Source organism: Chlorocebus sabaeus, chromosome 1 (genome assembly GCF_047675955.1).
Source record: "Chlorocebus sabaeus isolate Y175 chromosome 1, mChlSab1.0.hap1, whole genome shotgun sequence".
Taxonomy (NCBI): Eukaryota; Metazoa; Chordata; class Mammalia; order Primates; family Cercopithecidae; genus Chlorocebus; species Chlorocebus sabaeus.
Genome location: NC_132904.1, coordinates 103992590 through 104018752, shown reverse-complemented (window position 1 = coordinate 104018752; position 26163 = coordinate 103992590). Strand labels below are relative to the sequence as shown.

At 36.9% G+C, this 26163-nt stretch overlaps 1 protein-coding gene across 5 annotated transcripts in view; it reads left to right on the top strand.

Annotated features, from left to right (window-relative positions):
- The window catches only part of ALKBH8 (alkB homolog 8, tRNA methyltransferase), a 66916-nt gene that overhangs the window by 21112 nt on the left and 19641 nt on the right, over positions 1-26163 (top strand). For all 5 annotated transcript variants that reach the window (XM_008020730.3, XM_008020731.3, XM_073020789.1 and 2 more), the window contains 2 exons: positions 12029-12135; positions 18756-18907. In XM_008020730.3, the coding sequence (XP_008018921.3) occupies positions 12029-12135; positions 18756-18907 (259 nt within the window). The remainder of the gene's footprint in view (positions 1-12028; positions 12136-18755; positions 18908-26163) is intronic.

Genomic DNA, 26163 nt, shown 5'->3' with positions numbered 1-26163 from the left:
TGACAGTTCTTAACATGCACTCTATCTTTTTTCTGTGGAGTAGGAACTCCTTTATTCAAGCCCCTTCAATAAGGGTAATGGCAAAGAAATATACCTGTTTCAGCCAACAGGCTGCTAACAAAGTCTGTTTCACGGCATGACATCATAAAATAGAACATGCTGCTGTATTTGGAGACTTTGGAGTACCGATTCTTCCATCTTTTCAGTTAGAATGGTGTGCATTTACTTTGTAGCAAGAAACAGCATTATATCACTCCATCTAGATTGTAGAACTAGAATAAAATTTAGAAAAATCAATAAGAGTTCAGAAAACTACAGTAGAAGCCTGCTTAGGTGATATAGTTGAAACTACCAGTTGGCTGCACTTAAATTAGGGAATAGTAATAATAAGAGATACATACATACTGCAGACATTTTAACTTAACACATATAAATTCACTCATCAATATTTTGTTGTCGGGCCAAGGTCTTTGCTTCTGTGAGGGGCCACAGTGTGCTTTGTCTTTCCAGTTTTATTTCTTTAAAGTGAAGCAAACGTTTAAAGACATGAAACCATCTGAGTGTGGGGTTTTACATTTAATGTTTTTATTTCCAATATTTTATAATCCAATTTTCACATTTGTTGGAACATTATATTTATTTTTTGCCTTTATTGAGTCATTCTACAATATTCAACTTGGCTTCTATGGAAAAATGCTATCTTTTCTCACTTAATTTTCATTCATTTATGTAATATTAAATTAAATAAAATAATTATAATGATAAGGGTAACTGGCACAGTGATTTGGGAACATACACAATTTGACTTGTTAAACGTATAGCTCTACTGGTGAGAATAGAAGTGCATGAACATATTGGAGAGTTGTCTGTCATCAACAAATATTCAGGGCATGGGTACACTTTATAGAAGGAATGGAGCATGTTGGTTGGTTAAATGGATGTTGGTTAAAAGAACTTTTACTTATATGACCAGCATTGTCCTGTGCATTCTAGGGGATGCAGAAACACTTTCAACCTTGATTTTTTTCCCCTCAGATATTAGCCCTGAATATCTAACTTTCTTTTTTTTTTTTTTTGAGTTGAAGTCTCACTCTGTTGTCCAGGCTGGAGTGCAGTGGCGCTCTCTTGGCTCACTGCAACCTCTGCCTCAGAGTTCATGCAATTCTCTGCCTCAGGCTTCTGAGCAGCTGGGATTACAGGTACCTGCCACCGCGCCTGGCTAATTTTTGTATTTTTAGTAGAGACAGGGTTTCACCATCTTGGCCAGGCTGGTCTTGAACTCCTGACCTTGTGACCCACCTGCCTCGGCTTGTATCCAGCATTCTAAAAGGGATTTTAACTTGTCTAAATCAAAGCTCATCATCTTTGTTTTCAGCCATTCACCGCCCACTGTCATTCTCCTATACAGAACAAAATCTTTGCCCTTTCTGGGTTTCCTGCTCTGGTTAATGAGCCCACTGTCATTAGAACATTCAGAACATGGCAAATATTCCTTTTTTTTTTTTTTGAGACAGGGTCTTGCTCTGTTGCCCAGGCTGGAGTGCAGTGGTGCACTCATGGCTCACTGCAGCCTCGACCTCCTAGGCTCAAGCGCCCCTCCCACCTTAGCCATCCTAGTAGCAGGGACTGCAGGCGCGAGCTACCATGCCCAGCTCATTTTTGTATTTTTTGTAGAGACGGGGTTTCGCCATGTTGCCCAAGCTGGTCTTGAATTCCTGGGCTCAAGCAGTCTGCCCTACCTTGGCCTCCCAAGGTGCTGGGATTACAGGCATGAGCCACTGCACCTGGCTGGTGTCAAATATTCTTGACATGTATTTCTAGGATTATAAATTTTGCTGTTAGGTACTGCTTTATTGCATCCCATATTTTCTGTTAAAAACTGCTTTGTGGAGATGTAATTGATGTACAAAGGGCTGTACATACTTAATAAATGCTCATGAATCCTTCACCACACTCAAGATGATGAACATATCCATCATTCCCACAAGTTTCTTCATGCACTGTTTTCCTCATGCACTAAAGATTTCATTTACCTTTTTTGTGGCTTATGTTATTGCTCTTGTTACATTTGAGGGTGACTGTTGTTTATTTCTCTGGGTTCTTTTAAGATTTTTTTCTTTTATCTTTTGTTTTATTTTTATGATCCTGCTTATTCTGCTTATTTTGATGGGCTTGTTTATTCTGCTTGGGAATTACCAGGTTTCTTGAATCTATAGATTGAATTTTCCCATCAATTTTGGAAACTACTTAGTCATTGCCTCATAGATTTTGCCTCTGCCCCATTCTTTCTTCATTTACCTTTTTTTCTACATTTTTTATTTTACTTATCCTGTCTTCTGTGTTTTCTATCTTTTGTCTCTCCATGCTTTACTCCAAATAGTTTCTTCTGTCACTAATTCTTTATTTTGCTGTGTTGATGTGCTGTTAAGCTCATTCATTGATATCCTAATTTCAGTTACGGCATTTTTCTGTTTTAGAATGCCTGGTTTTTCTTTATATCTACAGGGTCTCTTTGTTATCTTTTCTGTTCCCTGCTGAAATGTTCAAGCTTAGCATTTATATCTTTAAACATGGTAAGCATCTTTGTTTTATAGCCTATTTCTGATATTTGAGTATTTGAGGTCTCCGTGATTTTTTTTTTCTGTTTCCCCTAATAGGCTGTCTTTTTCCAGAGCAGGTACTGTGTCTTATTCTGATTCAGAATGTCTGATATGAAGGCTGGCTTTCTATATTTATAGAAAGCTCACAGGTGATTGTGTTATATAGCTAGGATTTTATACCATTGAGTTAGAAAATGCTGAAATGCTAAAGCTGTATAGTATCAACTCTAAGGGCAGTGGGATTTTAGGTTTATTCTTTAAGACAAAGGATAAATAGAAATGAATATAGGCTCCCACTGGCAGTTCTAATTATCATTCAATTAAATATTCCAGTGCAATACTAGAAACTGAAGAAGTTAAAGGCTATGTATATTGGTTTCAGATCCTGGGATGTTTGTACCAGGGCTGAATTAAACACTGGACTAATTGGGGGACTTGGGTTTTAGCTTATCCCTATTAGTAACTTTTAATTGACCATGGAGAAAATTTTGGTGCTCTTTGTTTTAAATTGAAGTCAACATGTATTACTTGCATTTTGATTGTCATTGGGAGTTGATATGTAGTTAGTAATATGAATAGTAGCTACTATGACTTCTACTCCTTTGACCATCAGCACTATCATTGCCATGATCATTACTGCCAATAGCCAACTATTCTATGCTAGAGACTGTGGCAGATGCTATATTAAGTGAACTTTTCCTCATGGGGAGCAATCTAGGGCCTCAGGAATAGATATACCCGTGACTGTTGTTCTTGTTACTCTAGCTGTCTCATTTTGGTTCTTTGTGAATCCGATGGTTTATTTTGCTTAAGGAGGAAAGCCCAGAGAATAAACAAATAGAATTTAGAAAGTCTTCTGTCTAAATATAAAATATACACCACCCTATTTGTAAAAATACATTATTTGTGAATTCATTCATTCATTCAAAACTATTTGTTGAATATCATGTACTAGACAGACTCTAACAAGTAAACAAATACACAATTTAAAATATTTTTAAGCTAAAATGTTTTATTACCTCTATAACTTTTTCATATATAAAGTAAAACTTAATTTTATTGAGGTGGTTTGTGAACCCATTTTTGAATGGTGGTGGATTTCACTTCACGGTTCCTGCAAACAAATGAAGCAATGGTGCGATAAGTGAGAACTCAAAGCAAGTGGTCTCAGTGTAAACACATCAACATAAGCATATTATTTGTTAGGCATTTAAGATAAGCATTTATAATATTGAATATGCAATGATGGTTAAAGTGTCTCCAATTGAGTATTTTCTTTTTTAGCTTATTTTCCAGTTATGCAACGTATATTTTGTTCTCTATTGTGCCGTTTGACGGTGTGTCCAGACCATTAGCTAAACAGGTGCCTTTTATTTCTATTTTACATTACACTTGAGCTTAGCTGGACAAAACAGTTCAAAGCCATTTGTTTTTGGGGTTGAAGAGGAAGAGAGGGCAGAATCTATTTGTTCAGCAGCTGAGACCTAGTTTTGGAGGTCAGGGTTGTGTTTGAAAGGTGGAATTTGCTGACTTTTGCTACACAGTAGATTTTTTTGTGGTGTTTTCTTTTTAAATTTTTGCTGGATCTAATTTTGCCTATTTCACATATGCAGTACTGCAGGCACATTTCCAGATGTATACCCTAAATGTGTGCATGGTACCTGATCAACTAGGAAAGCTCCTACACCAGAAGCATCAAACGATGTTCTGCCTCTCGTTTTCTCTCAGTCACAATGAGAAATAAGTGCCTTTGGACCACAGTGGTATTTAGCTGCTGCCCATAACACTTCAGCGCCCACTCTTTGATGCCATAGGGCACCATCCTGTGCTAATGTGTGCAGTTTTTCTCCTCTCATGACCAGGTTATTGAGGCTTGTACTTTATGAAATTGCTGCTGGCTGCAGGACAAGGGAATATAACTTGTTTTCTTTTAGTCACTTTCAAATGGGAAGTCCTGTATGTTGATTACAGGATGTGTTGGTGACATTGCCACTTTTCCTTCGAGTTTCATAAGACTTTGTAATTTGGGGATTCTAACTTTCAGGAAATTTAGCCAATGGATTTAAGTCTCCTGTGTGTGGGGTTGTTTTCCATTTTTGCTTTTTGTTGTTGTTTTTTAAACATCCCTTACCAGTAGGAATCAGGGAAGGGAAACAGGTTTGTGGTGGGCCTTAATTTTTTTTTTTTTTTTTTTAGGCAGAGTCTCCCTCTGTTGCCCAGGCTGGCGTGCAATGGCGCAATCTTGGCTCACTGCAACTTTGTCTTCCTGGGTTCAAGAGATTCTCTTGCCTTAGCCTCCTAAGCAGCTGGGACTACAGGTGCCTGCCACTACGCCCGGCTGTTTTTTGTATTTTTAGTAGAGACGGGGTTTCACCATGTTGGCCAGGCTCCTGACCTCAAGTAATGTGCCTGCCTTGGCCTCCCAAAGTGCTGGGATTATAGGCATGAGCCACTGCGCCCAGCCAGTGGGCCTTCATTTTAACCTGTTCTAAAGGAGCAGGCCATATGGCATAGGTAGAAGGTTTAAAGGTCACTACCATCAGCCATTAGTCTCCAAGGCAAAATTACTGTCAATTACTCTGCCCTGGAAATACCAGCAAGCTTTTCTTCCAGTTACTCTTAGCAAAGTGTACTTCTGGGGATATCACCTTCTGTGGAATTTCCTCTTTGCTATTTAAAATAAAAAGCAAACACTTATTTCATTTGGGTCAAATGAATTGTTAGCACAACTATAGAATATTTCTGTTTGGTAGACTATGGGAAACAGGTGGACTTTCAGCTATGAAATATTTTCTCTAGTTAAATATAGTAATTTCTACCCTCTTAGCTTTTATCATTCTCTGTAAATCACACATCGTTTTTCACATCATATTGTTGCTTGTCCAGATATTCTTTTGGGATTTCTCTAAAAGGGTTAATGATCTCGGCCTCTTTCTAACCATTAAGGATCAGGATTAAATTTGTCTTCTTTCTCAGAAGTAGTCTCAGTAGCAATATATTCTTCTTTATCCTATTTAGGCAACATGGAGATCTGTTTATTCCTTCATGTGCTTTTCTGTTATGAATGTTAACTTTTCTCAGTTGATAGATCGGTAACTGTGTCTGGCATTTTTGTTCTGTTGTATTTTGGGTGTGTGAAAGTTGTATAAGATGAGAATGTCTAAGGTTTTTGTTTGCTTGGGACTGAACATTATCCTCGGTCATGCCCTGTAAGCTTGCTGGGCACTTGATCTTTATTGACTCTGCCATCTCAGAAAATAGAGAAAATAGGTAAAAACAAAAAGAATAATTGGAAAAGCTCCTGTGGAGCAAAATTTTCACATGGCAGAATGATTCAGCATTTTCAGGGGAACTTTATTGATTGAACAGTTTTTTAAAGTCTTTTTATTTTGTAGTATTTTAACAAGCATTTAGTTAAAGTACAGATACTTTAAATGTGATGATACTGAAAATACTTTATTTTGATGATGGAATGTGGTAAGAAAAATTTAATTTTCATAGGAAGCCTACATTTAATTTTATAAGTAAAATTATATCTAAATTAAAAAAACTATACTGTCAAATTATATGCCAAAATAAGTTTCAGAGATATAAAGGCTAAAATGTGTAAAAAAAACCCCAGAAAATCTGTGATAAAATAGGAGAGAATATTTATCTGATCAAGATGGGGGCTTTGTAAGCATATGAGGAAATTATGTTTTTGTGTTTTGTAGTCATAAAATAGATTGACAACGTTAAAAAAATGCAGACCTTCCAAGGCTGGCTATATAAATTGTGGGGCCCAGTTCCAAATGAAAATGTAGACTCCTTATTCAGAACGTAGGCAAATGGACCAGAAAGGCACTAAAGTATAAAACTTTTCCTTCTGTGGTCTTTCTCATCTCGTCAAAGTGATTTGTGTTTTCTATTTAGTGCCATCAGTGTAAATAAATCTAAATTTTGATTTATTGGCATGAATTTTACCATTTTTCTTCATATTGTGTGACACTAGTCTTAAATGCAAACATAAGAACATCTAACTCTTGTGGAATCACCAAATTTTTTTTTTTTGTCTCCAACTTTCAAGTTCAGGGGTACATGTGCAGGATACGCAGGTTTGTTACATAGCTAAACATGTGCCATGGTGCTTTGCTGCACAGATCATCCCATCACGTAGGTATTAAGCCCAGCATCAATTAACTATTCTTCCTGATGCTCTCCCTTCCTCCACCACCCCCCTCCAACAGGCTCCAATGTGTGATGTTCCCCTCAATGTGTCCATGTGTTGTGATCATTCAGGTACTGCTTATAAGTGAGAACACGTGGTGTTTGGTTTTCTGTTCCTGTGTTGGTTTGCTGAAGATAATGGCTTCCAACTCCATCTGTGTCCCTGCAAAGGTCATGATCTCATTCCTTTTTATGGCTGCATAGTAGTCCATGCTGGTGTATATGTACCACATTTTCTTGTTCTAGTTTATCATTGATGGGCATTTACATTGATTCCATGTCTTTGCTATTGGGAATCACCAAACTTAAACAATTTGTATTTTGTACTTGTACATTCATTTGTGATCATTTTTACCAGAATAGTGGAAACACTGCACAAAACTAACTCAAAAATAGCCATTTTTGTTTCACTTCTTGATTTGAGCACCTTCTGCTAACATTGTCTATCTTCTGTTTGCTGATGGGTAAGGAAGGACTGGAAGGAAATGGAATTATGAATTTTTGAGGAGTCTGGCTCCAGGCTGAAATCCCATGTGATTTTTCAGGCCTCACCATAGGCAATGACAAAGGCTTTACCTGGTGGCCTCATGGGGGAAAGCTGCCCTCCCCATAGTAGACTTGATGCACAGCTAGTGCATTACAGTCTAAGTGGAGTTGTAATGCAGGGGTCAAACCTCCCTGGCTGGTCATGCTCTTATGCCTATTTGCATTCCTAGCCCAGACACCTTCATTCCTCGATCTCTTTATCTGAGGTCTTTGGCTGAGGTCCTCTTCAGGCACCTCTGCCAAGGCCTTTTTGTGGAGGAAGGAGTTGGAAACCTCAAAGACATTTTCCTTACTCTGACTTAGTACTAGCTACTTTTCAATTCCTAGTCCTTCCCCCTCGTTCTTCCCCTGACCGCTGAGTTTATAACACTGCCAGAACCTTTCATTTGGGGCCCCCTCAGCAGTGAGACAATCCCCACATTCACGATGATCCACCTCACCCTGAAGTCATGCAGTGTACAGTGGAGAAAAATGGGGCTGGGGAGAGTTGGTGCTTCCTCAGGTTTTAGACCTTTGTTTATGCTATTATATCACAATAAGTGATCAAGTTTCATTTTTGGCTTGTTGCATTGATTCACTACTCTGAGCACTTTCTTTCAGCCTTCAGGTTGTCCTGTCATTCTGGGTTCTTCTACGTTATCATTTTCACTGTTAAGCGGTTGGCTAACACAGGGAAGTAACATGAATAAGAAGGGATATGATGGTGGGGTTCCTTGTGTTAAAAGAAAAACTTTAGATAAGTTAAATTTAATCAAGTTAATTGCACAATGAATGATTCATAAATCGGGCAGCACCCTGAATCAGAATAGATTCAGAAAGACTCCAGTGCTGCTGAGTGGTTGGAGAGAATTTACAGACAGAAAAAGTAAAGTGACATGCAGAAAATGGAAGTGAGGGACAGAAACACCTGGATTAGTTACAGCTTGGTGTTTGCCTTATTTGGACATGGTTTGAACAAATGGCCACCTTTATTGTGTGAAACACTTTAGCTCTATACTTTTTAATAGACTAGGCAGCAGTCTGTTTAGACATCCAGTTAGATTACAGTTCTATGTATGAAGTATGTGTGGAGAAACATTTAGGCTGAACTTACTAGGAGGCAACTTTAGGCTAAATTTAATTTAACACTTGATTGCTTGTGTTTCTTAGAACACCATTGTCTTCTTTCTACATTTGAATTAAGTTCTGGCGGACCCTCTAGGCTGTCAGTGTACCCACTCACTCAGTGGTAGATATAAAGTGCTTACTGTGTACTCTGAGTCTCAGTGAACTCTCACACTTTATGTGTTCCTGGGACATTGTGGACGTATTACCCAAATGGGCCTCAAGGAACTGTGGACAAGCATATTGCATGTATCTCCTTGCTCAAGCCCATGCTCCATTGTTACATCAGACTTCATTTAACACAAGTTCAAAGATAAAGTTAAGAATTTCAATCAGCCAGAAAAAAACAAACAATCCCATCAAGAAATGGGTTAAGGACATGAATAGACAATTCTTAAAAGAAGATATACAACTGGCCAACAAGCATGTGAAAAAATGCTCAACATCGCTAATTATCAGGGAAATGCAAATCAAAACCACAATGCAATGCCACCTTACTCCTGGAAGAATGGCCATTAAAAAAAAAAAAAAAAAAAAAAGATGTTAGCAGGGATGTGGTAAAAAGGGAACACTTTTACACTGTTGGTCAGAATGTAAACTAGTACAACCACTATGAAAAACAGTGTGGAGATTCTTTGAAGAACTAAAAGTAGATCAGTCTGCCAATTGATCCAGCAGTCCCACTCCCGGGTATCTAACCCAGAGGAAAGGAAGTTATTATACAAAAAAGATAATTGCACACACATGTTTATAGCAGCACCATTTGCAATTGCAAAAATATGGAACCAGCCCAAATGCCCATCAGTCAACGAGTGGATAAATAAAATGTGGTATATATAGACGATGGAATACTACTCGGCCATAAAAAGAAACAAAATAATGACATTCACAGCAACCTGGATGGAATTGGAGACCATTATTCTAAGTGAAATAACTCAGAAATGGAAAACCAAACTTCGTATGTTCTCACTCATAAGTGGGAGCTAAGCTATGAGGATGCAAAGGCATAAGAATGATATATTGGACTTTGGGGACTTGGGGGAAAGGGTCGGGGGTGGGTTAGGGATAAAAGACTACACATTGTGTACAATGTACACTGCTCGGGTGACAGGTGCACTAAAATCTCAGAAATCACCACTAAAGAACTGATCCATGTAACCAAACACCACCTGTTCCCCAAAAACCTATTGAAAAAAAAAGAAAAGATGGGTAATGGTCAGTTTGATACAGAAAAAGAAAAACATTTAGCTTATTTGGTTGTGTATTTTTCCTCCTTGAAACTTGGCTCGTATATGCCAGGACAAGTGTTTCAAAATTAATTAATATCATGTTCCTATATCTCTTGTGAGTTCTAATGACTTGTTTAAGCTGAAATTTTCCTATTTGGAAATCATTACTCTGTTGACGGGAGGGAATAAGTTTAAATTTCACAAATACATATGTATTGTGTCTTTGTAAAACATGTTGACTGTTGGCCAAAAAGTGTAACTTCTAGGTGGACATAGAGCTTGTCTCTCTTCACTATTGTAGCCTTTGATATCTCCCCCAATGATTAATAAATATTTGTTTAATGAATTAGAGTCTAGTCTTCTAGACTATTTTCCCATCATGATGGTTTTCATCTGGATATCTGGACATAGATTTCCTTTAAGCCACAGATAATTGTCTCTAATAATAAATATGCTCATTATTCTTTCCTTGGTGTGGGCCTTGGCTTCTATTAAGAAAATTGAAACCCTTATAAATTGATTTAACAAGGGGCCACTGTGGTTTTCCCATTTCCCCCCAACAATTTATTATGAATTTTTTTTTTTTTCTGTGAGGTGGTGTCTCACTCTGTTGCCCAGGCTGGAGTGCAGTGGCATGAACTCAGCTCACTGCAACCTCCGCCTCCCGGGTTCAAGCAATTCCCCTGCCTCAGCCTCCCGAGTAACAGGATTACAGGTGCCCACCACTATGCCCGGCTAATATTTTGTATTTTTAGTAGAGACAGGATTTCTCCATGTTGGCCAGGTTGGTCTCAAACTCCTGACCTCAAGTGATCTGCCCACCTCGGCCTCTCAAAGTGCTGGGATTACAGGCGTGAGCCACCACTCCCAGCCAATTATGAATATTTTCATTCAGAAAAGAAGAATTGTACAGTAAATACTTATACGTCTACTACCTAGATTCTATAATTAACATTTTAATATACTTGCTTTACCAAATAATCTAACCATCTTCTCATCTTTCTGTCTGTTTATTGGTCTATCTTTTATGTATACATTTTGAGAAAGTTGCAAGTATCAATACATTTCATCTCTAAAAACTTCAGAATTAATCTCCGGTGTTTCGAATGCTTTCAGGGTATGACTATATGAAATTATATGTAGACATTTGGAACAGATAACTGTTAGGAAATTAAACTCTATCACTTTATTTTCCATACCTAGATTGGAAGGATAGGTTAGAAAGGAAGAAAACTACTTTAACTCTGTATACTTTTTAATAGTTTACAGAGAATTTTCATGTGTATTATCTCATTTGATCCAATATTACTATTAGTAGTAATAGTAGCTAACATTTATGGAATGCTTACTTTGTACCAGGTACTGTGCAGGTTTACCTTTAAGGAAGGTACTATGCTAAATTCTTTTCATCCCACTTACAGTTGGTTGTCATATCTATTTTTCAAATGGATTGATTTGTTCACTTAAAAGAATAGTTTTCAACCCTGTAGTAAGCCTTTTTAATTCATATTTGTCAGCTGCTGCTATTTTTAGATTGAAGTCTTTGGTTTTTGATGGGTTCCTAGGACACAAGCATTTTCTTGGATATTTTATCCTTACAGGTTGCTATTCAGAATAGTATTTGAGCATAACTTAGGAAAAGTTGCTGAAAATGTTCCTTTTTTTTTTTTTTTTGTCTCTTTATTAATCAACCTCTAATCTCAGTATGTTACATTACTTTAAAGGCACAAAATCTCATATAATCTAATGGATTATATGAGAGTGTGCATTTAATAGTTATTTCTTCTTGGATTATTAATTATTAATATTCTATGAATAATAAAAAGCAATAGCTACTTTTTGTGTATTTATTATACAGTATGCCAGTTATTGCGATTATCTTTATAATTGTCTGTATAATTTATGTAAAATAAGAGTTGAGAAGCAGAGTGGGGTTAAATGGCTTGTCCTGTGTCACTTGACTAATAAATGGAAGAGCCAGGATATGAGTGTTTCAGCTCCAGAGTCCATGTTTGACCTCTACTCTGCTGTTTTCCATGGTGTGATCCTGAGACCACCTGCTTCATAATTTCTTGGGGGTGATTATTAGATATGTAGATTTCTGAACCTTACTCCAGACCTGCTGATTCTGAATCTCTGTGGATGAAATACCTTTTTTTTTGTCATTCAGTTGATTCTCATGTACAGTAAAGTTTGAGAACCACTGTGCTATGCTTTTCTACTAGCCTTATTATGTTTTAATCTCTGTTAGCCTAGAAAAATAGCCAAACTCTATTAATCATTCTTATCCTTGGAGTATATGAAATTTTGGATTGATCATTATGCTTTTATCTTTGCTTCAAGATTGTCATGGATTTTAAGCACCCAGATGGTATTGCAGTGCCAGTTATGTTGCCTCGTCGGAGTTTGCTGGTGATGACAGGAGAATCTAGATACCTTTGGACCCATGGGTATGTATTGAAATATGACAGGATTCTTTTTACTTTATGAGACTTCTCATTCTTCTGTGTCTGAGCCACAGGGACCATGCCCTGTGCCTGCAGATTGAGACTTCTGGGTTCAAAACTCCTAGGGGCATCTATCTAGTTTTGTTTTTGTTAAACATTACCTTTTCACTTGGAAAAAAATTTTAATTTATAGCAAACTTGCAAGCATAGTACAGTGAACTCCCTTCGCCTTTCACCTACATTTACTAATTTTGAATATTTGGGACATTTTTTATTTCTCTCTCACATATGTTATCATTATTATTTTTACTGAATCATTTTGGAGTAAGTTATAGACATCATGGCTTACTCTTCCATGCTTCATTGTGTATTTCCTAAGAACAAGGACATTGTGTATGTCAGGGATTGGCAAGCTATGGCTAGTGGGCCACATTCAGCTCTCAGGCTGTTTTTGTACAGCTCTTGAGCTGTGAATGGTTTTTACATTTTTAAAGACTGTAAAACAAAAAAACAATGAAGAATGTTTGACAGAGACTACATGTGGCCCTCAGTGCCTAAAATATTCACTCTCTGGCCCTTTACAGAAAAAGTTGGCCAACCTCTGTTCTGTAAAACCACAGTGCAGTGCTCAAATTCAGGAAATTCAACATTGATAAAATACTCTTCTTGTACTCTTATACAATCCATATTCAAATATTGCTAGTTGTACGTTATAGTGCTTTAAACATTCTTTCTGATCCAGGATTCAGTCTGTGATCCCACGTTATGTTTACATCTTGTTAATTCTGTTTAGTCTTTTATTTGAAACAGTTTCTCAACTTTTCTTTGTTCTTAATGACGTTGACTCTTTTAAGGAGGCCAGTTGTGTTAGTAGAATGCCCTGCAATTTGAGTTTGTTTGATTTAATCAAAATCTAAAGAAATGAGTATGTGCTTCTGTTAGGGATACATCTTTAGCCTTTTGAGGAGAGACCATTACACTGCTGAAATTTACATATATTGTCCCTTAAAATACTGCTGAGTTCTGTACTTATTAATTCTGTTCTGCTTTGGAGCTTTTAGCTGACATATTTTTATAAAAATTCAAGGAAATGAACATGTAAATGAATTTGTAACCTGTCCTAAATGTGAGCCATTAAAAAATGATGACCTGATTTTGTGCACTGGGGCTTAAATTTATGTGTTTTTTTTTTTCGTGGCCATTAAAATATTTGCACTTAAAATGAAAAAAAAAAAATTATGATGTGATCCGTTAATTTCAGGTCTTCTTAGAATTCTGAGAATGATGACATTTTCTCTTTGGGTTCAAGCATTTTTGCTATCACTAATGTTTAAACTTCTTAAGAGTAATATTATAACAACAGCAAATACAAAATTAGAAATTACTTTTCATGTATATACTGTGAAAATATTTTAATCTATTCTGGTAATGGTACAGGTTAATTTTCCTAAAACAACATTTGATCACATTATTGTCTTACTGAAAGCATGTTGTGCTATTAAATGTTAATAGAGTTGTCTCTGGAAAGTTAGATTATAGGTAATATTTATTTTTAATCTTTTCTCTGGAATCAGAATTCTCTACAGTATTTTTAGGAAAAAAAAAAACCTCAGTATTATTTTTGAGGCCGCCATTGATACACATTGCCTGTAACGTCACTGCGTGTGTGTGTGTTAGGAAGAGAGAGAGATGGGGAAGTCGGCGAGAGAGGGAGGGAGGAAGGCAAAGAGACCAGAGGCAAGAAAGAGAGAGAGAGGTAAATGATATACCAACCACTGACATGTTATCAGAATCTTTGGGTGGAAAGGAGAATAGATTGGAAAAGCATATTTAATACACTTACAGCATGGTAAGTGTATTGACTTGATAAAACTTGTTAAAACTTTTTGATTTCTATGCTGAAAAACAAAAGCACTAGAAAGCATTGTAGAGGGACATGGATTGAAAAAAGTTAACACTGCCCTGTAATTTTAATTCCAGATACCTCAATCTAACTTTAATTTGTTCAAGTTCAAATTTACTATTCTAGCCGTCACACCTTAAATCAAAGGTGGAAGACCAGTAGCACAGGGGTACACTTACTAGTCAGGTATTTTCTGTTTAGCTGATGCAATAGTTGTCCACATGGTGGCAGTTTATTTTTTTCAGTTTTCTGCATATAAAAATTAGGAGTTTTCACATAAAAATTTGAATTTTCAGCCTCTCTTGAAAATTGAGAGGATCTGACAACACTGAACCTTAGTATTGCTTGGCAGCAGTACCTGAAACTATGTATCACTAGCATTCTTTAGGTGGGGGCCTACTTCTCTAGTTCCTTACAGTTCCTACCCCTTTCTGTTACTCCATGATCTAAGACTGAGCATCAGTTGTCATTTAACACTGTGCTTGTAATATTGTTTTTATCTTATTCAATGAAAATTGAATATTTCTTGAACTTATGTCTGTATTAAAAGTAGGAGACAGGGCTGGGTGCCGTGGCTCACACCTGTAATCCTAGCACTTTGGGAGGCCAAGGTGGGCGGATCACAACGTCAGGAGTTCGAGACCAGCCTGGCCAATACGGTGAAACCCCATCTCTACTAAAAATACAAAAATTAGCCGGGCATAGTGGCATGTACCTGTAGTCCCAGCTACTTGGGACTGAGGCAGGAGAATCACTTGAACCCAGGAGGCGGAGGTTGCAGTGAGCCAAGATCACATCACTGCACTCCAGCCTGGGTGACAGAGCCAGACTCAGTCTCAAAAAAAAAAAAAAGAGATGGAAAGCTAGCCTGAATGAGAATGTATGTTTCAAGAAAAATGGCACAGAACACTGCTTTTTTGAAATGAAGATTAATTCTATGTGTTTAATGATAAACAATATATTTCTAAACAGGTTCACCTGTTTCATTTATTTATGCCATCTGACTGGCCCCAGGAAGCATTATTTCGTGAAGTTATGTGAATGCTCCTTTTAACTTATTTCTGGAGCATTTTCCTTGTGCTAGGAATTGTTCTAAAAACTTTACATATATCAACTCATTTAATTTACACAATCATAGTGGGAAGTTTGTTCCATGGTTTTGTCCTTATTTTTGAAGGAAATTGGAGCATAAACAAGTTAAGTAACTTGTCACAAAGTTACTAAGTTAAGTAACAAAGTCACAAAGCAGTAAGTCTCAGAGCCAAGATCAGAAGCCTGGCAGTCTGGTTTCAGAATCTGTGCTCTTACCAATGATACTATGGCTAAATTTGCCTGCTCCCTTTTCTCTGAACTTACAGTGTGCCTTCTAACCTTCACACCTTTGCCCGCCCTGTATCTGTTAACATATAGCTCTTTTACTTCCTTCATAATTTATCAAGCTTTCCTGACTACATAAACTTGAAATAATGTATTCCTTATCTTAACTTTTAAAGTCTGTATTGTTTCCTACTACCTTGAGATGTCTCTAATATTATATTGAACTATTATTTAAATCTATAAAACTCTTTTTATATTCTTAGTGAATATTGTCCCAATTTGATTATAATTTGAGTGCAGGGGGAAAAAGATGTTTAGCAATGTTTGTGTAAATCATTACTTTAGCACATGCATTACCTGTTCTTAAACATTTGAGATTGGTGGAAAAGCAGTTAGGAACTCCTTGGCCTTTGCCTAAAGTTACACTTTAGGCAAGTGAAGTAATTGATTTAAAAGAGCCATAACAGAGAATGACTTACTCTTCAAAAGAGGAATTAGTTTGCTAACAAGAGCTTCAAGATACTTATTCCTCTAAAATATATTGACTTTGTTCAATACTGTAGTTTTAATCATTTGTAGCTATTAAAACAAAAGTAATACAAATTTGGGCAATGATTGCTTTCTTTTTTTTTTCTTCTAAAAAGTTGCCTTTAGCACAAGCTTTTTAAAAAGAGCCATTCTCCTACCTTGTTTTATGAGGCTGGCATTAATTACCCTTGACATCAAAACATGTGAAAGACATTAAGTAAAAGAAAATTACAAACCCACATCTCTCATAACAGAGATGAGAAAATCCATAACAGAACACTAGAAAGTCAAATCTTGCAATATATATATATAAAAAGAAAATATAACCTAGCGGAGTTTATACCAGTATTTCACAGTTGGTTTAGCATTTCAAAAATCAATGTAATTCATCACATTAAAGGAATAAAGGAGAAAAGGCATAATCATCTTGATTGATGCAAAAAGTATATTTGACAAAATTTAGTACCCATTCATGATAAAAACCCAGCAAATTAGGACAAGAAGGGAACTTCTTCAGTGCAATAAAGGATATTTATGAAAAACCAACAGCTGACATCATACTTAATGGAATTTTATTCCATTGAACAAGTCAGGGATATCCGCTCATACTTCTTCTATTTAATGTTATATTGGATATCTTAGCCAGTATGAGAAGTCAAGAAAAAGAATTAAAAATCATAAATATTTGAAAGGAAGGAGTAAAATTCTTTATTTGTAGATTACGTTATTGTGGATGTAGAAAATCCTAGAGAATCTACAAAACAAGTTCCAGAACTAATAAGTGAATTTAGTGGCATACAAGGTCAATATTTAGAAATTAATTTTTAGAAGATGAAATAAAAATGCTACTTAAAAAGCATCAAGACTCATAAATATTTCCTTTCCAGTACTCAGAATTAATTTATTGGGGTGTTGTTTAAAAAGCAATTAGCCTGAGAATTCTGTTTCTTACAACAGATGGAGTGAAATATAGCAATGACAAAATGAAAGTTGAGAATTGGAATACATTATATTTTTCGTTTTAGGATCAAATCCATTTTAGGTCGACATTTCTCTTTCCAGATCACCTGGCTGTTATTATAGTAAAGAGGTATCAACAACTTAAGTAAACAATTACAATTTTATATATTTTGCTGAGATCCTTCAGGATTAGCACATTCTCTGTGAATATGAAGCCTATTTCCATAGAGAGATAACCTTGCCTAGAGTAAATCAAGAAGATCTGAGTCTTAGGAATAAGTTTTTAAAAGATATGTAACACACATAGACTGAAAATTCTAGGAAAATTATTGCTATCCCTAGGAAACTTAATATGGTTAATACATCCATTGTCCCCCAAATCTATGGAGACAGTGTAATTCCAATTAAAACTCCAGAAGGCTTTTTTTTTTTTTTTTTTTGTCAAAATTGACAAACCAATTCTAAAATTTATGAGGAAATGTGATTGTCAAAACAATCTTGAAACAATGTTAGGGGATTTATTCTGCTTGATTTTTAAGACTTACTATACGGCTATATAGTCAAAATAGTATTGTTGTACAGATAGACAGATCAGGGTGACAGAGTATAGTCCAGAGATAACGCCACACATACAAGGTCAGTTGATTTTTGTCAAAGATACCAATGTAATTAAATGTGGAAAGGAAATTTTTCATCAGATGGTGCTGGAACAACTGAATATCCGTGTGGAAATAAAATGAACCTGAATCTATCTCATACCATTCACAAAAATTAATTTGAGGTAGATCATAGATTTAAATGTAAAAGCAAAAACTATAAAATGGTCTAAAAGAAACTTTATAAAAAGCTATTTTTGTAACCTTGAGGTAGCCAAAGTTTTTTTAAAGAGAGATTTCATAACACACTTACTATTAAGAAATAATAAATTAGACCTCATCAAAATTAAAAACTTCTGCTCATCTAAAGACACCATTGAAAAAATGAGAAGTCAGCCACACATGGGGAGAAAATACCTGCTATGTATTTATGCTTACATCTGTATCTTTATCATTCTGTATCTAACAAGGAATTGGGCAAAAGGGTTGGACAGATCCTTCATCAAAAAATGATCTATGCGTGTCTAACAAGCACATGAAAAGATGTATAACATCATTAGTCATTAGATAAATAATAAAACTGCAATTTCATACCACATGCCACTCACTAAAATGACTAAAATTTAAAACTCAGAAAACACCAAGTGTTGGTGAGAATGTTAACCAGCCTGGAACTCTCATATGTTGCTGGTTGCAGTGTAACATTGTACAACTACTTTGGAGAACCAGAAGCTTCTTACTTTATGACCCACCAGTTTCACTCCTTATTACCTGTTAAAACCCACCAATTTGACTCCTAGGTATTTTCCCAAGAGTAATAAATCTATATATCCAAAAATGATATGTATAAGAATGTTCACAGAAGCTTTATTTATAATAATCCCAAACTATGGACTTGTAATTACCATGTAGTTGTTTTTAATTTTTAAAAATCCAGTCCAGTAATCTTTGTTTTTAATTGGAGTTTTTAATACTTTTACATTTAATATATTACTGATAATGAATTTAAATTTACCGTCTATTTGTTTCCTCTTGGCATCAGCTGTCCTTTTTTTTCTTTAGAATAGGTGTTAGTTAAATGTTTATTTTATTTCCCCCTGGAATAATTTGTTGTACATTCTTTTAATATTAGTGTCTTGAAGATAATTTCCTTAAATACTTTTATTTCCTTGTTTTTCCGCAATGTCTTAACAATTCAGAGAATCCATTAGATATTTGTAATAAATTATTCTAGATTTTCTCTATTCACTTAACATTTTTAAAGGCCTGAAATATTTTTAATACAATGTTAAGTAAATTTTTTTGACTATTGCTTTTAGAATCACATGCAGAAAATTTGATACTGTTCAAGCATCTGAGAGTCATAAAAGTGGAATTATCACCAGTGATGTTGGAGACTTAACTTTAAGCAAGAGGGGACTACGAACATCATTTACATTTAGGAAAGTGAGGCAAACACCCTGTAACTGTAGTAAGTATATACTCTTATCTCTTCTGTAAAATGGAGTCAGTTTAATATAAAAGTCCTTTAAGATCCTGTCAACAACTAGGAGAACTTTTTCTGAATCTCTCTAATTGCATTTCCTGTATTTCACCTTGTATTGCACTTTCATGCACTTTTTTTCCTTTATCAAATTTATTTATTTACTTATTATTATACTTTAAGTTCTAGGGTATTTGTGCACAACGTGCAGGTTTGTTACATATGTATACATGTGCCATGTTGGTGTAGTTTCTTTTGCTGTGCAGAAGCTCTTTAGTTTAATTAGCTCCCATTTGTCAGTTTAGGCTTTTGTTGCCATTGCTTTTGGTGTTTTAGTCATGAAGTCCTTGCCCATGCCTATGTCCTGAATGGTATTGCCTAGGTTTTCCTCAAGGGTTTTTATGGTTTTAGGTCTAACATTTAAGTCTTTAATACATCTTGAATTAATTTTTGTATAAGGTGTAAGGAAGGGATCCAGTTTCAGCTTTCTATACACGGCTAGCCAGTTTTCCCAGCACCATTTTTTAAATAGGGAATCCTTTTCCAATTGCTTGTTTTTGTCAGGTTTGTCAAAGATCAGATGGTTGTAGATATGCGGTATTATTTCTGAGGGCTCTGTTCTGTTCCATTGGTCTAGATCTCTGTTTTGGTACCGGGATCATGCTCTTTTGGTTACTGTAGCCTTATAGTATAGTTTAAAGTCAGGTAGCGTGATGCCTCCAGCTTTGTTCTTTTGACTTAGGGTTGTCTTGGCAATGTGGTCTCTTTTTTGTTTCCCTATGAACTTTAAAGTAGTTTTTTCCAATTCTGTGAAGAAAGTCATTGGTAGCTTAATGGAGATGGCATTGAATCTATAAATTATCTTGGGCAGTATGGCCATTTTCACGATATTGTTTCTTCCTATCCAGAGCATGAAATGTTTTTCCATTTGTTTGTGTCCTCTTTTATTTCGTTGAGCAGTGGTTTATTGTTCTCCTTGAAGAGGTCCTTCACATGCCTTGTAAGTTGGATTCCTAGGTGTTTTATTCTCTTTGAAGCAATTGTGAATGGGAGTTCACTCATGATTTGGCTCTCTGTTTATCTGTTATTTGTGTATAGGAATGCTTGTGATTTTTGCACATTGATTTTGTATCCTGAGACTTTGCTGAAGTTGCTTATCAACTTAAGGAGATTTTGGGTTGAGACGATGGGGTTTTCTAAATATACAATCATGTCATCTGCAAAGAGGGACAATTTGACTTCCTGTTTTCCTAACTGAATACCTTTTATTTCTTTCTCCTGCCTGATTGCCCTGGCCAGAACTTCCAACACTATGTTGAATAGGAGTGGTGAGAGAGGGCATCCCTGTCTTGTGCCAGTTTTCAAAGGGAATGCTTCCAGGTTTTGCCCATTCGGTATGATATTGGCTGTGGGTTTGTCATAAATAGCTCTTATTATTTTGAGATACGTTCCATCAATACCGAATTTATTGAGAGTTTTTAGCATGAAGGGGTGTTGAATTTTATTGAAGGCCTCTTCTGCATCTGTTGAGATAATCATGTGGTCTTTGTCTTTGGTGCTGTTTATATGATGGATTATGTTTATTGATATGCGTATGTTCAACCAGCGTTGCCTCCCAGGGATGAAGCCAACTTGATCTTGGTGGATAAGGTTTGTGATGTGCTGCCGGATTCGGTTTGCCCATTTTTTGTTGAGGATTTTTGCGTTGATGTTCATCAGGGATATTGGTCTAAAATTCTCTTTTTTGTGTGTGTGTCTGTGCCAGGCTTTGGTATCAGGATGATGCTGGCCTCATAAGATGAGTTAGGGAGGATTCCCTCCTTTTCTATTGATTGGAATAGTTTCAGAAGGAATGGTACCAGCTCCTCTTTGTACCTCTGGTAGAATTCAGCTGTGAATCTGTCTGGTCCTAGACTTTTTTGGTTTGTAGGCTATTAATTATTGCCTCAATTTCAGAGCCTGTTATTGGTCAGATTCATAAAGTAAGTCCTTAGAGACCAACAAAGAGACTTAGACTCCCACACCATAATAATGGGAGACTTCAATACCCCACTGTCAACATTAGACAGATCAATGAGACAGAAAGTTAACAGGGATATCCAGGAATTGAACTCAGCTGTGCACCAAGCAGACCTAATAGACATCTACAGAACTCTCCACCCCAAACCAAGAGAATATACATCCTTCTCAGCACCACGTCGCACTTATTCCAAAACTGACCACATAGTTGGAAGTAAAGCACTCCTCAGCAAATGTAAAAAACAGAAATTATAACAAACTGTCCCCCAGACCACAGTGCAATCAAACTAGAAGTCAGTATTGAGAAACTCACTGAAAACCACTCAACTACATGGAAACTGAACAACCTGCTCCTGAATGACTACTGGGTACACAACGAAATGAAGGCAGAACTAAAGATGTTCTTTGAAACCTATGAGAACAAAGACAAAACATACCAGAATCTCTGGGACACATTTAAAGCAGTGTGTAGAGGGAAATTTATAGCACTAAATGCCCACAAGAGAAAGTAGGAAAGATCTAAAATTGACACCCTAACATCACAATTAAAAGAACTAGAGAAGCAAGAGCAAACACATTCAAAAGCTAGCAGAAGGCAAGAAATAACTAAGATCAGAGCAGAACTGAAGGAGATAGAGACACATAAAGCCCTTCAAAAAAATCAATGAATCCAGGAGCTGGTTTTTTTGAAAAGATAACAAAATTGATAGACTGCTAGCAAGACTAATACAGCAGAAAAGAGAGAAGAATCAAATAGACGCAATAAAAAATGATAAAGGAGAGACATAGGAACACTTTTACACTGTTGGTGGGACTGTAAACTAATTCAACCATTGTGGAAGATAGTGTGGCAATTCTGCAAGGTTTTAGAACTAGAAATACCATTTGACCCAGCCATCCCATTACTGGGTATATACCCAAAGGATTATAAATCATGCTGCTATAAAGACACATGCACACGTATGTTTATTGTGACACTATTCACAGTAGCAAAGACTTGGAACCAACCCAAATGTCCATCCATGATAGACTGGATTAAGAAAATGTGGCACATATACACCATGGAATACTATGCAGCCATGAAAAAGAAATGAGTTCATGTCCTTTGTAGGGACATGGATGAAGCTGGAAACCATCATTCTGAGCAAACTGTCGCAAGGACAAAAAACCAAACACTGCATGTTCTCACTCATAGGTGGGAATTGAACCACAAGAACACTTGGACACCAGGTGGGGAACATCACACACCAGGGCCTGTCATGGGGTTGGGGGCGGGGGGAGGGATAGCATTAGGAGATATACCTAATGTAAATGATGAGTTAATGGGTGCAGCACACCAACATGACACACGTGTACATAGGTAACAAACCTGCACGTTGTGCACATGTACCCTAGAACTTAAAGTAAAATTAAAAAATATATATATATAAAAGTAAAAAAAACATGATAAAGGGAGATATCACCATCAATCCCACAGAAACACAAACTACCATCAGAGAATACTATAAATACCTCTACGCAAATAAACCTAGAAGGATGGATGAATTCCTGGACACATGCACCCTCCCAAGACTAACCCAGGAAGAAGTTGAATCCCTCAATAGATCATGTACTTTTCTTTCTTTCTTTTTTTTTTTTTGAGATGGAATCTCGCTGTGTCGCCCAGGCTGGAGCGCAGTGGCGCGATCTCGGCTCACTGCAAGTTCCACCTCCCGGGTTCACGCCATTCTCTTGCCTCAGCCTCCCGAGTAGCTGGGACTACAGGCACCCGCCACCATGCCCGGCTGTTTTTTGTATTTTTTAGTAGAGACGGGGTTTCACCGTGTTAGTCAGGATGGTCTCAATCTCTTGACCTCGTGATCCAACCACCTCGGCCTCCCAAAGTGCTGGGATTACAGGCGTGAGCCACCACGCCCGGCCATCATGCACTTTTCTTAACCACCCTCATTAGAGTTTAGATTCTTTGAAGGTAGGGTCTGCATCTTGCATCTTATCATTTTCATTTTTTTTAAACTTAGTACTTGAGTTGGGTGCCCAATAAATACTTTACTTATTGAAGTAACAGTTAAGAGTGCTACAATTGGAGGCCAACAAAATATTACTTGTTTAAAAATAGGTACTGTTGGGAATGGTTTGTCAAGATTCTAAATTATTTCTTATTAATCCAACAGGGAAATTGGAGATGACAAATTGTCCTGTAGTACATAACTCTAGGGAGATAAGCAATAGTTTATGTTTTAGTCAATTTGAAAACTCAGAAGGGAATAAAAACTGTTCAAAAACTTGTCAAGAGGATGCTATTTTGAATTGTCTATACAAGTACGTCATGTTCTGGATTTCTTTGACTCAATTAACAGACCCCTCTTGCATTTTGTAAATACTGTTTTGTAATGATCGGGATAATAAAATCCTTTTTATATCTTGGGGGGTTTTAATTATGGGTGGTATCTACCAATAGCTTTTGGATTTAGTCATAATCTTAAAAATTTACTTCAAAACTCTTACAATATCTACAAAATGTTATCCTTTTAAAAAACTTGAAATTTCTATATTTTATATCTTGATGTTAGTGAAGCTCAAAATAACTTTTTTTTTTTTTTTTTTTTTTTGAGACGGAGTCTCGCTCTGTCGCCCAGGCTGGAGTGCAGTGGCGCAATCTCGGCTCACTGCAAGCTCTGCCTCCCGGGTTCACGCCATTCTCCTGCCTCAGCCTCCCGAGTAGCTGGGACTACAGGCGCCCGCCACTGCGCCCGGCTAATTTTTTCAATTTTTAGAAGAGACAAGGTTTCACCATGGTCTCGATCTCCTGACCTTGTGATCCGCCCGCCTCGGCCTCCCAAAGTGCTGGGATTACAGGCGTGAGCCACCGCGCCCGGCCATAACTTTTTATTTTACTAAAGATGTCCTTGAAGGCTTAAAAATCAAATTTTATAAGTTAAATTTTAAATGTTCATTTATTATTTGATGAATATCGAACATTGCAGATAGTGAGTTACATGGTATAGAAAAATAAAGCACGTCTCCTGTTCTTAGGGAACTTGAAGTGTAGTTGGAGAGACAAGCTAGTTTTCTTATGCAAATGTCTGTCATGGGCATTTATCAAATGTAAGAAGCTGTTATTGGGGATTCAGTTTACAGATTTTTTTTTTTAAGATGAATAATAATTGTGGCCGGCATAGTGGCTCATGCCTGTAATCCCAGCACTTTGGGAGGCTGAGGCAGGAAAATTGCTTGAGGCCAGGAGTTCAAAATCAGCTTGGACAACATAGCAAGACCCACTCTCTACAAAAAAATAAAATCAAAATTTAGACAGGCATGGTGGTGTGTGCCTGTGGTCCTACCTACTAGGAAAGCCGAGCCGGGAGGATTGTGTGAGCCTAGGAGTTCGAGGCTGCAATGAGCTATGATCACGCCACTGCACTGCAGCCTGGGTGACAGAGCAAGACCCTGTCTCAAAACAAAAAAACAGCAACAGAAAACCCCCCAAATTATACATGTTTATCATGTACAACATGATGTTTTAAAATATATAAAACATATATATTGTGGAATGGCTCAATTGAGCTAATTAACATGTACTACTTCACATACTTATACTTTTTTGTGATGAGAACACTTAAAAATTTATTCTCGGCTGGGCGTAATGGCTCACACCTGTAATCCCAGCACTTTGGGAGGCCGAAGTGGGCGGATTACCTGAGGTCAGGAGTTCCAGACCAGCCTGGCCAACATGGTGAAACCCTATCTCTACTAAAAATACAAAAATTAGCCAGGCTTGGTGGCACACGCTTGTAATCCCAGCTACTCGGGAGGCTGAGGCAGGAGAATCGCCTGAACCCGGGAGGCGGAGGTTGCAGTGAGCTGATATCATGCCACTGCACTCCAGCCTGGGTGACAGAGCGAGACTCTGTCTCAAAAAAAAAAAAGGAAAAAACAAGGTATTCTCATAGTGATTTTCAAGAATACAATATATTATTATTAACTATAGTTACCATGTTTTACACTAGATCCCTGGGACTTATTCTATCTAACTGAAATTTTGTATCCTTTTATTAGCATCTTCCCAGCTCCCACCCCCAACTGCCCCAGCCCCTGGTAACCACCATTCTACCACTCTCTATTCTGTGAGATCAGCTTTTTTTAGATTCCATGTATGAGTGAGATTGTGTAGTATTTGTCTTCTCTATATGACTTATTTCACTTAACATAATATCCTCCAGGTTTATCCGTGTTGTAAATGGCAAGATTTCCTTCTGTTTGTGGCAGAATAGTGTTCTGTTGTATATATGTACCACGTTTTCTTTTTCCATTCATTCACTGATAGGCACTTTGAGTTCGTGTCTTGGCTGTTGTGAGTAATGTTGCAGTAAACATGTGAGTGCAGATGTCTTTCTGACACACTAATTTCATTTTCTTTGGCTATATAACCCATACTGGGATTACTGGTTTATAAGATAGTACTTATTTTTTATTTTTTTTGAGCAAGGCAGAGAAGGGTTTTATTGAGTGACAGAACAGCTCTAATACAAGGGGGGATTGAACCTGAAGTGGGTTCTACGTGAGAGGGGGCCTGCAGGTGGGTAGTCCCCTATTTCTTATTTTTTGAAGAACCTCTGTTCTTACTATAGCATGGAACGAGCAAAGATTTAAAGTGAGTGTTAGACATTATTACAGAGAACAGGGAACAACTTCAAAATTAATTTGAGACAGTGTATTCTGAATTTCCTCTGTCATCAGCTCTGCTTGGTGGTGTTCTCCCTGGGATTTGCTTATTCTACTGAAGCAGGCAACATAGTGTAGTCATTGAGAATGTGGGCTCTGGAGTCTACACTGCCTGGGTTCAATTCGTGGCTGTATGACTTAGTATCTCTGTCTTTAGGAATGGTCTTAGCTTCTTTGTGCTTCAGTTTTGTCATCTGTAAGTGGATGTCATGGTACCTATCTCATTGCATTACTGTGAGAATTGAGACAATGCTTAGAAACCGCTTCAAATGGTGTTCAGTAAATCCTTGTGGTTATTACCAAATGACACTTTGCCTCCAGGTCTTGTTCTTCTGAGAGCCCTACGGTGCCCATAACTCCTATCTCCTTTACCTACCAAGGTGAATTGAGCTAAATTTTTCCCAGTTAGGCCAGACCTATTAAGATGCTTTTCTGAATAAGAGGACTTTTAATCTTGAAATTAAATCTATATATAAATGTATTTAATCTTGAGATTAAATAGG